Here is a 15,631-nt window from a genome sequence, read left to right on the forward strand (position 1 = left end):
AACAACCTGTATGAGTAGGCATTTAAGTGCAAAGCACGAGCTGCAGTGGAGTAGACACCTAAAAAACCAGGAAAGGTCTCTGGCTCCTCCTGCTTCCTCTTCTGCTGCAGTCTCGGCCTCTTCATCCACCTCTGGAGTGACAGTGCCACCTGCCACCCCGCAAACAGAGGATCTGCCAGCAACACCACCACCTGGGTCACCAAGCATCTCCACAATGCCCCACTGAAGCATTTAGCTCTCCATCTCCCAAACACTGGGGCGGAAGAGGAAGTACTCCCCTTCCCACCCGTGATCCCTGGCCCTGAATGCCAGCATTTCAAAATTACTGGGCTTTGAAATGCTGTTGTTCCGTCTGGTGGAGACGGAGAGTTTTAAAGGCCTTATGGCGGTGGCTGTCCCACAGTACGTCATGCCCAGCCGCCACTACTTTTCAAGGCGAGCCATTCCTTTCCTGCACAACCAAGTAGGGGACAAAATCATTTGTGCACTGCGCAACGCCATCTGTGGCAAGGTCAGGGACGTTATATCTCCATAACAGCACACTGGGTAAATGCAGTGGCGGCTGGGCCTCAGGCAGATAGCAGTTTGGCGCATGTCCTTTCACCACCGAGGATTGCAGGGCACTTCAGTTTGCCTCCTGTTGTTTCCTCCTCCTACTGCGCTTCCTTATCCTCTACTGGCTCCTCATCCGGTCAGCGTAACACCTTCACCATAATCTTCAGCACAGCCAGGGGTAAACGACAGCCGGCAGTTCTAAAAGTATCTGTTTGGGGGACAAACCCCACACCGCGTGGGAGCTGTGGACGGGCCTTGAACAACAGACCGATGAGTGGTTTGTGCCAGTCAGCCTCAAGCCCGGCCTGGTTGTGTGCAATAATGGGCGAAATCTCGTAGCAGCTCTGGGACTAGCTGGTTTGATGCACATCCCTTGCCTGGCGCATGTGCTGAATTAGGTGGTGCAGAGATTCCTTAAAATGACCCCGATATGTCAGAGTTGCTGCATAAAGTGCGGGCCGTCTGTGTGCGCTTTCAGCATTGTCACCCTGCTGCTGCTCGACTGTCAGTGCTGCAGCGTAACTTTGCCCTACTCGCTCACCGCCTCAATGCGACGTGCCCACCAGGTGGAACTCCACCTTGCACATGCTGGCCAGACTGTGCGAGCAGCAGCAGGTGATAGTGGAATTTCAGCTGCAGCACGCACGGGTGAGTCGCTCTGCGGAACAGCACCACTTCACCCCCAATGACTGGGCCTCCCTGCGAGACCTGTGTTCCTGTGTTTTGAGTACTCCACCAACATGGCCAGTGCCGATAACGCCGTTCTCAGCGTTACTATCCCACTTCTACGCCTCCTTGAAAAAACGCTACTGGTGATGATGGAAGAGGATGTGGCACAGGAGGAGGAGGAGGAGGAAGAGGGATGATTTCATAGGGTTTCCGGCCAGTCATTCACAAGTGGCTCCAAGGGTAGGTTCCTGCACCCACAAATGCTAGGTACACAATTGTCCTGCCAGGGCTCAGTTCTGGAGGATGATGAGGTGGAGGATGAGGAGGAGGAGATGGAGGAGGAGGATCCTTGTTCACAGCAGGGTGGTACCCAGACCAGCTCATGGCCATCACTGGTGCATGGCTGGGGGGATACAGAGGACACAGACGATACACCTCCCACAGAGGACAGCTTTTCGTTGCTTCTGGACAACCTGGCACACATGAGCGATTACATGCTGCAGTGTCTCCGCAATGACCGCCGAGTTGCTCACATTCTAACTTGTGCTGATTACTGGGTAGCCATGCTGCTGGATCCCCGTTACAAGGACAACATACCATCCTTAATTACCTCCCTGGAGCTTGATCGTAAGATGCGCGAGTACAAGCACACACTGGTAGACGCGCTGCTGGTGGTTTTCCCACCTGACAGCAGGGGCACAGTGGAAGCACAAGGCGAAGGCAGAGGAAGAGGTTGCCAACTCAGAAGGCAGAGTTAGCATGGCCAAAATATGGAAAAGCTTTGTCAGCACGCAACAACAACCAGCACCACCAGCTGATATAGAGCGTCTTAGCAGGAGGCATCATTTCACCAACATGGTTGAGCAGTATGTGTGCACACGCCTACACGTACTGAATTATGGGTCTGCCCCCTTCAACTTCTGGGTTTCCAAATTGGGCACATGGCCTGAGCTTGCCCTTTACGCCTTGGAGGTGCTGGCCTGCCCTGCAGCCAGTGTATTGTCTGAACGTGTTTAGCACGGCAGGGGGCGTCATCACAGACAAGCGCTGCCGCCTGTCCACAGCCAATGTGGACAAGCTCACATTCATTAAAATGAAGCAGGCATGGATCTCACAGGACTTGTCTGTACCTAGTGCAGAATAGACATGTATACCGGCCTTAACCAGCCATTGTTATACTACAGCGCAATTGCTCATTGTTGTATTTTGGATATTTCACACTCTTTTGGAGTGTAACCTAATTAAAAAAATAAAATTAAAATTAAAACCAAAAAACAGTGTTGGCTACCTCGTACTCCTGCACCGCCGCTTCCACCTACACCGCTACTTCAACCGCCTCCTCAAACTCCTACTCCATATGGACCTCCACCTCATAAATCGAGATTATGTTTTTTTATTTGTACGTATTTTATTTTATGTCATTTCACTACTTTGTCTGTTACATTTTCGGTTGAAATTCACCAATTTTTGGGTGTGATATACCACTGCTATACCTAGTAGATAGGTAAAAACATTTCACAAATTTTTCTGTTACATTTTCGGGTGACATTCAACAATTTTTGTCTGTCATAGATCCCTGCTCTACCTAGTAGACAGGTTAATATATTTTACAAATTTTTCTGTTGCATTCTTGGGTTGATATTTTACAATTTTTTATGTGAATAAATCCCTGCTCTGCATAGGTGACAGGGACCGAAATTATTTAAAAATAATCTGTTCCATTGGTAGGTGACATTAACCCATTTCTGGCAATGAAAAACCCTTACTCTGCAGAGGTGACAGGGACTTAAATTTCAAAAATTCATCTTTAATTGGCCCTTTCCTTCGATCCTTTTGCTTTAATAACTTTTCCCATATTTGCGCTCGATCAAAATTAAATTTCATCCATTTATCTCCCTTGGATGTGTTCTCTCTTTCTCATACTCCCTCTCCGGCGTGGAACCCTGATTCACCGATAACCGTGATCAACATGGTAGGCTCAGAAAAGAACATCGAAAGTTGATAGAGAAGATATCCAAATGGATGATGGACGTCACAGGGACGTGCGATCAGGCAGAAGTTATCCAGAGTCAACAAAGCTGCAGCAGGGCCTCTCCTGGCTAACATTTCCAAATCAAAAATACCACAGTAACAATCCCTATAATTTTTTATTAATCATTCCTATAACAAGGCATCCTAAGAGTACTGTATTGTTATTTATCATCACTACCTCCCCGAATCGGGAGTGGGTAATTGCCGCGCGCCCCCTCCTTTCCTTCAATTTGCGAAGGGCAAAATAATCAGTGACGTCTACACAAACTTACTGCTGACACCCTCTCCACTCTGTCGGGGGGCTCTACTTGCATAAGCGTTTAATAGAACAGGTACTGTAGACATCTATGTGGAATCAGCTGACGACGGTGAAAAAAGAATGTGCTTCTTCTTGGCGCTAACATCGACTTGTAAGGCTGAGTTCACAATTTAATTATTTGGTCAGTTTTGGCCCCGTGACTGCCCAAATAAGTGAAGTGTGCAGTGATTATAAGGCTACTTTCACACTCGCGTTTTGGCTTTCCGTTTGTGAGATCCGTCATGGGCTCTCACAAGCGGTCCTAAACGGATCAGTTTTGCCCTAATGCATTCTGAATGGAAAAGGATCCACTCTGAATGCATCAGTTTGCCTCCGATCAGTCTCCATTCCGCTCTGGAGGCGGATACCTGCAGCATTTTGCTGTCTGCTTGACGAAACTGAGCCAAATGGATCCGTCCTGGCACACAATGTAAGTCAATGGGGGGCGGATCAGTTTTCTCTGACACAATCTGGCACAATAGAAAACAGATCAGTCTCCCATTGACTTTCAATGGAGTTCATTACAGATCCGTCTTGGTTATGTTACAGATAATACAAACGGATCCGTTCATGATGGATGCTTCCGGTTGTATTATTGTAACAGATCCATTTTTGCAGATCCATAACTGATCAGCCCAAAATGCGAGTGTTAAAGTAGCATAAGAGCGACGCCTGTCATCTGCATGTCATACTGACTCACAGTATAATTTCACTACCACGGCAGACTCCCTATGCGTGTTACTGCAAGGCACAGTGTTCTACACCACTATAAATGCACTCTGCAGCCAGGAAATAGCCGTTTTTTTATGTGATTTGCTAAGAATAAATTCGGATCGAAGCAAATTCTTTCAAAAAAAGTGGCAAACTGGCGAATTGAAAAATTCGCTCATCTCTTCTAAAAGCCACAGATAAAAAGTCTTCTCTTCTAACTTACTTCAGTTTTGTTGCCTTTCCCTTGAGGGCTGTTTTGTAGCCTTCCTACCAAGAGTCTATTTGCCCAACAATTTCTCCCAGTGTGCTGGGAGTGATGGGACAAGAACACGGGTTCTGGGCGGAGTGTGAGTTCTGCTTCCTTGTTCTTGGCATAAGCCCTTTTCTTAAGGCTGCCACGAGCTTTCAGTTGTGGTCCTTCCAGGATACCAACTAGCAGGATCGTCTGAGTCCAGGTGGCTATAGTAGATAGGGGTTCCCGCTGAGCATAGGAATCCCTCCAACTTCATTCTCGTACTTCCAGTCTGGGCATGACACACTGGAAGTGCCCCTGACCAGCCAGGGTCAATGAATGAAAAAAGTCAATAAAAAGCCAGCATGTTATGATGGTGGACCAACATTTATTGTTTCTGTGACTCACTGTTACGCTGTCATATACGTGTCTGGAGACTAGAGATGAGCATAGTTTTGAAAAATTTGATTCGCAGAATTAATTTGTCACAAATTGCTATAAATCAGATATACCCTATGTCATGGTGGCTGAGGGAATGTATTGAGCAGGCTGCTGCATATGCGGCGGGTGCTGGCTGTATCATACAGCAGACACCTGGCCGCAATGACGGGGAACAGCGATCCAACCAAACCCAGTCAATTTAACACCTCAGATGCCGCGACCAACGCTGATCGCTTTGCTCAACACTACTAGAGACACTTCATACCTCTCCTACAAATCTTCAGATCCTGAAATTTCTCCTGGGCAGAGTGTGGGGAGAGGGGACAGTGTTAATTTGGCAAGGCTGTCATCAATGACATCTGTCTTTTCACCTGTAGTGTCCCCTCACCTTCCCTCTCCTTTTTGGCTGGGCCTTCCTGCTTTCCAGCTATGGGGCTGACTAGGTGTTATATTGTTGTTTTTTCTAGACTCTCTAGGGTCATCTCGACACATTCCCTCCCTGTGCTCTGGTTCTTAAGGATTTCACAAAGACATTGGAGGAACAGGCACAAGTTATCATGATAGCCCAATATTGACCCCAAAAAAACTTTATTTACTCTTCTGGAATTGTCAGCAAAAAAATTATGGATCCTCCCAGTAGTTCCAGATCTGCTAAACAAAGAATCGGTTCTACATCCCTGCATTCCTCCATTCAGATTGACAGCCTTAGTTGCAAAGCAGGAAGAAAGTCACTGCAAATATTTACAAAAGAGTATGGAAAGTATGTTTTGCCCTTTGCTAATGGGAAATCTAATCTTCTAAATCCACCAACATCTCAGTCATCTTGAACTTTTTGCAAATGGACTAGATAATGGTCTCAAGTTCAGCACCTTAAAAGTAGACAGTGCCACCTTGAGTCCATTTATGAATCAAAAGTTTGCAGATTTTACCCTTATTAAACAGTTTGTGAAAGGAGAAAGCAGGTTGTGTCCCTCTTTTCAATCTTCAGTTCCCCCTGGGATTTGAATCTTGTGTTCATGGTTATCATTGTTTTTTGGTTTGAGTCCATAATATACAGGGTGGGCCATTTATATGGATACACCTTAATAAAATGGGAATGGTTGGTGATATTAACTTCCTGTTTGTGGCACATTAGTATATGTGAGGGGGGAAACTTTTCAAGATGGGTGGTGACCATGGCGGCCATTTTGAAGTCAGCCATTTTGAATCCAACTTTTGTTTTTTCAATAGGAAGAGGGTCATGTGACACATCAAACTTATTGGGAATTTCACAAGAAAAACAATGGTGTGCTTGGTTTTAACGTAACTTTATTCTTTCATGAGTTATTTACAAGTTTCTGACTACTTATAAAATGTGTTCAATGTGCTGCCCATTGTGTTGGATTGTCAATGCAACCCTCTTCACCCACTCTTCACACACTGATAGCAACACCGCAGGAGAAATGCTAGCACAGGCTTCCAGTATCCGTAGTTTCAGGTGCTGCACATCTCGTATCTTCACAGCATAGACAATTGCCTTCAGATGACCCCAAAGATAAAAGTCTAAGGGGGTCAGATCGGGAGACCTGGGGGGCCATTCAACTGGCCCACGATGACCAATCCACTTTCCAGGAAACTGTTCATCTAGGAATGCTCGGACCTGACACCCATAATGTGGTGGTGCACCATCTTGCTGGAAAAACTCAGGGAACGTGCCAGCTTCAGTGCATAAAGAGGGAAACACATCATCATGTAGCAATTTCGCATATCCAGTGGCCTTGAGGTTTCCATTGATGAAGAATGGCCCCACTATCTTTGTACCCCATATACCACACCATACCATAATTTTTTTTGTTCCAACAGACTTGGAGGGATCTATCCAATGTGGCTTAGTGTCAGACCAATAGCGGTGGTTTTGTTTGTTAACTTCCCCATTCACATAAAAGTTTGCCTCATCACTGAACAAAATCTTCTGCGTAAACTGAGGGTCCTGTTCCAATTTTTGTTTTGCTCATTCTGCAAATTCAGTGCGCCGATCTGGGTCATCCTCGTTGAGATGCTGCAGTAGCTGGAGTTTGTAAGGGTGCCATTTGTGAGTAGCTAATATCCGCTGAAGGGATGTTCGACTAATGCCACTCTCCAGTGACATGCGGCGAGTGCTACACTGTGGGCTCTTGCTGAATGAAGCTAGGACAGCCACTGATGTTTCTTCATTAGAGACAGATTTCATGCGTCCACATTTTGGCAAATCCAACACTGAACCAGTTTCACGAAACTTAGCAAGCAGTTTGCTAACTGTAGCATGGGAGATGGGTGGTCTCGTAGGGTGTCTTGCATTGAAATCTGCTGCAATGACCCGGTTACTGTGTTCACCAGACATCAACAGAATTTCTATCCGCTCCTCATGTGTTAACCTCGGCGACATGTCAATGGCTGTAAACAAAGAAAAACTTGTAAATAACTCATGAAAGAATAAAGTTACATTAAAACCAAGCACACCATTGTTTTTCTTGTGAAATTCCCAGTAAGTTTGATGTGTCACATGACCCTCTTCCTATTGAAAAAACAAAGGTTGGATTCAAAATGGCTGACTTCAAAATGGCCGCCATGGTCACCACCAATCTTGAAAAGTTTCCCCCCTCACATATACTAATGTGCCACAAACAGGAAGTTAATATCACCAACCATTCCCATTTTATTAAGGTGTATCCATATAAATGGCCCACCCTGTACATTTACTTAAAGTTGCTCACCTATTACACTATTTGTTGGCAACTACCACAGCCAGAAGGGTGAGAGAGCTTTCATCCTTTTCCTGCAGTCCACTTTACCTTAATGTGTTAAAAGATAGAATTATCCTAAAGCATTCTCCGACCTTTATTCCTAAATTGGTCTCTAGATTTCACTGCCAACAAAAGGTTTCTCTCCCCTGCTTTTGTGCATTCCCCAATTCTGAATTAAGCAGATTTGACAATCTGAATGTACACAGGTGCATAATAACTTACCTGTAAACTACCAGATTATTCAGGAAATGAAGTCATTTTCTCCTGTAGAACCAAGGACGTAATAAAGGGAGGGCACCAAGTAAAGCGACAATAGTCCTTTGAATCCAGTTGGCCATTTACTTCAGCTATGCTTTCCTTCTGCCTCGGCATAGTTGGAGCAGATCTGTCGGGTTGCAATGTGGGCTAGTCCATCTACCTTTTTCAAGCACTATATATTGGACAGCTTTTGGTTGCAAAGTTTCGGTCAGCAGCAGTCTCTTCCTAATTTCATCTCTCTGTAAATCCTCCTGTCAGTGCCATTGTGGAGGTGTTAGGAAAAGATAAAAATTTATGGTAATTGGATTTCTGGTTAACCTCCACAATGACACTGAGGATTCCCACCCTAATGTATGAATTTGTAATAATTTTTGCTTTGTATTAAATGTAATTTTCTTTAAAGGGGTTGTCTCATCATAGACAATGGGGGCATATACGGATGCAGCAGGGTTAACACTCATGCTTTATGAGACATGTTATCTAAACCAAATGCATTAAGCAATTGCTTTTTAATGGCTTTTGTTTTAAGATAAGGCGATGAGTTAAGAAATTTGAGTTAAGAGTGTGAGTGTTACCCCTACTACAGTTGTAGCTAGTATATGCTCCCATTGTCTTATAGGTGTGGGTACCACCGCTGGGACCTGCACCAGCACCTAAATCGAGAATGGAGCCCTGCAAGGTGGTGGCTGGAGGACTCCGGTCCGGCCACCACCAAGCCGCCTCCCTATATAAGTGAATGGAAGTGCACCGCGCATGACCGGCCGCCGCTCCCATTCACTTTTAGGGCTCAACGGAAATAGCTGAGCAAGCGCTCGGCTATTTTCGCCGGCCCCATAGAAAATGAATAGAGGGTGGCAGCGCATGTGCAGTGTGCCCTCCACTTTCGGGGCTCCTTTCTCGATATACAAACCGGATTCCAAAAAAGTTGGGACACTAAACAAATTGTGAATAAAAACTGAATGCAATGATGTGGAGATGGCAAATTTCAATATTTTATTTGTAATAGAACGTAGATGACAGATCAAACGTTTAATCCGAGTAAATGTATCATTTTAAAGGAAAAATACGTTGATTCCAATTTTCACGGTGTTAACAAATCCCCAAAAAGTTGGGACAAGTAGCAATAAGAGGCTGGAAAAAGTAAATTTTAGCATAACGAAGAACTGGAAGACCAATTAACACTAATTAGGTCAATTGGCAACATGATTTGGTATAAAAAGAGCTTCTCAGAGTGGCAGTGTCTCTCAGAAGCCAAGATGGGTAGAGGATCACGAATTCCCACAATGTTGCGCAGAAAGATAGTGGAGCAATATCAGAAAGGTGTTACCCAGCGAAAAATTGCAAAGACTTTGCATCTATCATCATCAACTGTGCATAACATCATCCGAAGATTCAGAGAATCTGGAACAATCTCTGTGTGTAAGGGTCAAGGCCGTAAAACCATACTGGATGCCCGTGATCTCCGGGCCCTTAAACGACACTGCACCACAAACAGGAATGCTACTGTAAAGGAAATCACAGAATGGACTCAGGAATACTTCCAGAAACCATTGTCAGTGAACACAATCCACCGTGCCATCCGCCGTTGCCAGCTGAAACTCTACAGTGCAAAGAAGAAGCCATTTCTAAGCAAGATCCACAAGCTCAGGCGTTTTCACTGGGCCAGGGATCATTTAAAATGGAGTGTGGCAAAATGGAAGACTGTTCTGTGGTCAGACAAGTCACGATTCAAAGTTCTTTTTGGAAATCTGGGACGCTATGTCATCCGGACCAAAGAGGACAAGGACAACCCAAGTTGTTATCAACGCTCAGTTCAGAAGCCTGCATCTCTGATGGTATGGGGTTGCATGAGTGCGTGTGGCATGGGCAGCTTGCATGTCTGGAAAGGCACCATCAATGCAGAAAAATATATTCAGGTTCTAGAACAACATATGCTCCCATCCAGACGTCATCTCTTTCAGGGAAGACCCTGCATTTTTCAACAAGATAATGCCAGACCACATTCTGCATCAATCACAACATCATGGCTGCGTAGGAGAAGGATCCGGGTACTGAAATGGCCAGTCTGCAGTCTAGATCTTTCACCTATAGAGAACATTTGGCGCATCATAAAGAGGAAGGTGCAACAAAGAAGGCCCAAGACTATTGAACAGTTAGAGGCCTGTATTAGACAAGAATGGGAGAGCATTCCTATTTCTAAACTTGAGAAACTGGTCTCCTCGGTCCCCAGATGTCTGTTGAGTGTTGTAAGAAGAAGGGGAGATGCCACACAGTGGTGAAAATGGCCTTGTCCCAACTTTTTGGGGATTTGTTGACACCATGAAATTCTGATTCAACATATTTTTCCCTTAAAATGGTACATTTTCTCAGTTTAAACTTTTGTTCCGTGATTTATGTTCTATTCTGAATAAAATATTAGAAGTTGGCACCTCCACATCATTGCATTCAGTTTTTATTCACGATTTGTATAGTGTCCCAACTTTTTTGGAATCCGGTTTGTAGATGCAGGTCCCAGCGGTGGGACCCACACCTATGAGACAATCGGGGCATATCCTAGCAATATGCCCCCATTGTCTGTCATGAGATAACCCCTTTAAGCATGACTCCTGTTTCTCTGTCACTAAACTGAAGCACGTAAAAGGAGGAGGCTCTTTATTTGTGGCGTCTACGTTTTTTCCTGTCCCATGAGAGGTGGGGAAACCTTCCTGTGAGTAACATTGTGGAGGTTAATGGAAAATCCGATTACCAGTAAGAGTAATTTTCATGCAAAAAAAAGTCACAAAAAAATGTTTTCTCTATACCAGGCAACTCCCTAGTGTACTGTTACAAACATAGGCATATACCACTTTGCACTAGGACCAGATATATTACTACTGTGTGACACTTCATAAATTTGGTGCAACCTCCCAAAGCAAACACAGACTTAAAACTGACACCAAAACCGCCAACAATAATAAATTCCCCCCAAAGTGCTTTGTCTGCAAAATCTCTCCTAAACTGCTTATGACTGCAGTTTGGGGAGCATCTTATAGACATAGCTGTGAATTAAATTTGTGGGTGATTTATGTTTTTACCTTTTAAGATCCATATATTTCTAAAGCTATTCAATGATGCTGAGGTCTCGGCCTTGGTTTGTTAGTGTAGTACATTGTTCTAAAGGTATAAAGAACCTTATACTTATTGATCTTTAAAGCAGAGTGCTTGGGGTTGTTGTCTTGCTGTAGATTGATTTTTCCCAACCAATACATACATTCAGTTAGCAAGAAGGGAAAAGTGAAGGGTACATGACTGCTGAATCAAACTAGACAGTGTCCATTTGTAGAATGTAATTCTGGAAACATGTAGAGGACTGTACAGGCGCTGTTGGCTCAAAATGAGCAAGCCTATTTTCAAAAAATTTCTTTTTTTTTAATGACTTATTCCCTTGAAACTACAGTTTGACTTTTTATTGATATATAGTTGTGTATATTTTGTTTTATTGTCTTCTTTTCACCTGATTTTTGTTTATACTGATATTTTTTTCTTTCTTTCTTAGTTACACTTTTCAACAGGTACAAGAACATACTGATCAGATCTGGAAATTTCAAAGACACGATTTAATCGAAGAATATCATAGTCGACCACCAGCCCCACCACCTTTCATTCTCTTTAACCACCTACATCTATTTATCAAACATGCCATTCTGCATAAACCTTCAGGGAGACAAAAGCAGCTAAGTAAGAGTACTAAAACCATATAAATATAATGCAAAGAAAAAATATCTATAAATGGTTTAATGATACATTCTCCCAGTCTTGAGGGTGCTAGAGATGGGTCCCAGACCAGTCTTAACAATATAATACAGACTCTGCACTCCAAGCAATTGTATAAAATCACACATGATTTTTTTAAAAATATTCCAGTAGCAACTTCCCCCACTGATACATAAAAGTATTCGGCACTTCAGATACCTGGATGCTGCACTGGTCGAGGATGTGTGGATTAAGGATTAGTGAGTATGAGCCGAAGAGCAATCTCCTAGTAGAAAGTGGCGGATAGGGTGAGGGCCTGGGCTCATAAGCAATAGCACCAAACGTTTACCTATCACTGGAACTTGCTACTGGAATATTGTAAATAAATTACGTGTTATTTCATACTATTCCTTGTAGTTGAAAGTCTGTATTATACTGTAAAGAAAAGATATGTCATGGCCCTAAAACAAAGGATATCGTTCAGCTTTTTTTCCGCACAGTGCAACTTCCAACCAGGTGCTGTGGAGAGAAATGTGATATATAAACACAGTTAAAAAAAAAAAAGAGATTAAATTGCAGTTTATGTAAAGGCCTAAAATGCTGCACAGATAGAAAAGGAGGAGGATCTTGTTCTCTTTATAAGTGTTATATCTTCTTCCTAATAAGGATTAATGTAAAGGCCCAGATATGTAAACACCCCCCACTGGGCAACACATAAAGCCATGATCAATGGAAAGATCCTTTAGATAATAATTTTTACGGGATTTAAGTTTTGATTTATACTTTAAATTAATTTATTATAAAGTATTCAGTGCAATACTTACTACATTATACATGCTACATGGGAATAGACAATGCAGAAAAATGCCATGCATGACGTCAAACCTCCAGTAGAAGAATATAAGATTGCTCTTATTTTGTTTCAAAATTAATACTCTATGGTGGTCATTTATTAAGACTGGCATTTTAGACTTCTGAGCTGTCTTACATTTAGACCCTTTTTTACGCCTGAAACAGGCATAGAAAATGGTAAATAAGATGGGCCTATCGGCCCTTCCCCGCCCACTTTTTTATACCTGCCGTGAGCTGGGAAAAGTCTCAGATTGCTGCACAACTAACCGCTGCACTGCAATCTGCTCCTGAAATACACCTAATATAGGTGTATTTCAGCTTCATAAAAGACCCCCTATTTGCTTGTATATTTGATATTGTGTTTTTTTTATATATATTAGAGGAAAAGCTAGAAAAGAATGAAGAATCCACTCTCCTCTCATGGGAAACTTTTCTAAAAGAAAACTATATACATCACCTTCAAAAACAGATGAAACAAAGCACAGAGCAAAAGATTCGAGACACATCTGAAAAGTAAGAAATTTAATATGAAGGATTCTCAGTATAACTATAGCTGTTCTGTGAGGGCCTCAGAGGTGTGTTAGAGAACATTAGTGATCATACAGCATCATAAAAACCAGAGAACACACCAGACAAGTCAGGGATACAGTAGTGTTGATCGAGCACCGTAGTGCTTGGGGGCTCGGGCCGAACACATTGTGATATTCGGCTGCTCGACCGAGCACCCGAGTATAATAGAGGTCAATGGGAGAACCCGAGCATTAAACCAGGTACCCCCTGCTCTGAAGAGGGGAGGGTTCCTGGTTCATAAGAAAATGTCAGAAATTGTTGGTAACACCACCAAAATGGTTCTGTATCATGAAGAGGATGTATGGATACATCTTGGACTCGCTGGTCGCTACTGGGAACTATGTTGTCCAAATAATACGCCACTTTTATATAATGACAATAATACGCACAAAACCAAGGAGGAAAAAAACGATTTTAGACGAAAAGTTTATAGAAAACATTATTTCATGTACACTCACCTAAAGAATTATTAGGAACACCTGTTCTATTTCTCATTAATGCAATTATCTAGTCAACCAATCACATGGCAGTTGCTTCAATGCATTTAGGGGTGTGGTCCTGGTCAAGACAATCTCCTGAACTCCAAACTGAATGTCAGAATGGGAAAGAAAGGTGATTTAAGCAATTTTGAGCGTGGCACGGTTGTTGGTGCCAGACGGGCCGGTCTGAGTATTTCACAATCTGCTCAGTTACTGGGATTTTCACGCACAACCATTTCTAGGGTTTACAAAGAATGGTGTGAAAAGGGAAAAACATCCAGTATGCGGCAGTCCTGTGGGCAAAAATGCCTTGTGGATGCTAGAGGTCAGAGGAGAATGGGCCGACTGATTCAAGCTGATAGAAGAGCAACGTTGACTGAAATAACCACTCGTTACAACTGAGGTATGCAGCAAAGCATTTGTGAAGCCACAACACGCACAACCTTGAGGCGGATGGGCTACAACAGCAGAAGACCCCACTGGGTACCACTCATCTCCACTACAAATAGAAAAAAGAGGCTACAAATTGCATGAGCTCACCAAAATTGGACTGTTGAAGACTGGAAAAATGTTGCCTGATCTGATGAGTCTCGATTTCTGTTGAGACATTCAAATGGTAGAGTCCGAATTTGGCGTAAACAGAAGGAGAACATGTATCCATCCTCTGATGGCTACTTCCAGGAGGATAATGCACCATGTCACAAAGCTTGAATAATTTCAAATTGGTTTCTTGAACATGACAATGAGTTCACTGTACTAAAATGGCCCCCACAGTCACCAGATCTCAACCCAATAGAGCATCTTTGGGATGTGGTGGAACGGGAGCTTCGTGCCCTGGATGTGCATCCCTCAAATCTCCATCAACTGCAAGATGCTATCCTATCAATATGGGCCAACATTTCTAAAGAATGCTATCAGCACCTTGTTGAATCAGGCAGTTCTGAAGGCAAAAGGGGGTCCAACACTGTATTAGTATGGTGTTCCTAATAATTCTTTAGGTGAGTGTATATTTACTTGTATATAAAATGCAAGTGCTGCCAAAAATTACAAGGAAGAGGCACTCCGATACACCCTTAGTTACACATAAAGGAGGGCATCATACACACCCTTTAAAAATTATGATTGATGGCCTGCTGGTGACCCTCAAAAACATTAGGAGCAAGGGCCTGCTGATCTGACCATCTAAAACATTATGGGCGGTGGCCTGCTGCCGCTTTGGTGACTCTAGTTAACCTGGGGCCGATGGCACGTCCCCGTGATGGCGACGATCCATTCGGATGTCTGGCCTATCAACTTTCGATGTAATTGTAAGCTCAAAACCATTGCAAACTATGGGTAACCGGGAATCAGTGTTTGATTCTGGAGAGGGAGCCTGAGAAACGGCTAACACATCCAAGGAAGGCAAGCGGGTGTCGCGCAAATCATACACTCCCGACTCGTCGAGGTAGTGACGATAGATAACAATATAGGACTCTAAAGATGCCCTGTTATTGGAATGAGTAATAAAAAAATCACTGGGAATGTCACTGCAGTATTTTGGATAAGGAAATGTTTTTCAGGAGAGGCCCTGCTGCCGCTTTGTTGACTCTAGATAACATCTGCCTGATCGCACGCCCCCGTGACGTCCAAGATCCATTTGGATATCTTCCCTATCAACTTTCAATGTTCTGTTATGCGCCTAACATGGTGACAACCGGTAACGGGGAATCATTGTTTGATTTCGGAGGGAGGGAGCCTGATAAACGGCTACAGCTACTAATTCAAAGCAAAGCAGCATGAGTTGCGGGAATGCAAGTGAGCTGACCCTGTAAAAGATTTGAGTTGCGGGCCTGCAGGTGAGCTGACCCTGTAAAAGATTTTAGGTGTGGCCTGCTGGTGAGCTGACCTTGTAAAACATTATAAGCGAGTGCCTGCGGGTGAGCTGACCCTGTAAAACATTATAAGCGAGTGCCTGCGGGTGAGCTGACCCTCTAAAAAAATTATAGGCGTGGGCCTGCATGTGAGATGACCCAGTAAAAGATTAGAGTTGCGAGCCTGCAGG

The 15,631-nt window shown here is 43.6% G+C and overlaps 1 protein-coding gene across 1 annotated transcript in view; it reads left to right on the forward strand.

Moving 5' to 3' along the window:
* TRPM2 (transient receptor potential cation channel subfamily M member 2) overlaps positions 1-15,631 on the forward strand; it is a 1,766,051-nt gene that overhangs the window by 1,331,413 nt on the left and 419,007 nt on the right. Inside the window, exons 14-15 of the mRNA XM_040441475.1 lie at positions 11,493-11,674; positions 12,922-13,054. Of these exons, the coding sequence (XP_040297409.1) occupies positions 11,493-11,674; positions 12,922-13,054 (315 nt within the window). The remainder of the gene's footprint in view (positions 1-11,492; positions 11,675-12,921; positions 13,055-15,631) is intronic.

This window comes from Bufo bufo, chromosome 7 (assembly GCF_905171765.1).
Source record: "Bufo bufo chromosome 7, aBufBuf1.1, whole genome shotgun sequence".
Taxonomy (NCBI): domain Eukaryota; kingdom Metazoa; phylum Chordata; class Amphibia; order Anura; family Bufonidae; genus Bufo; species Bufo bufo.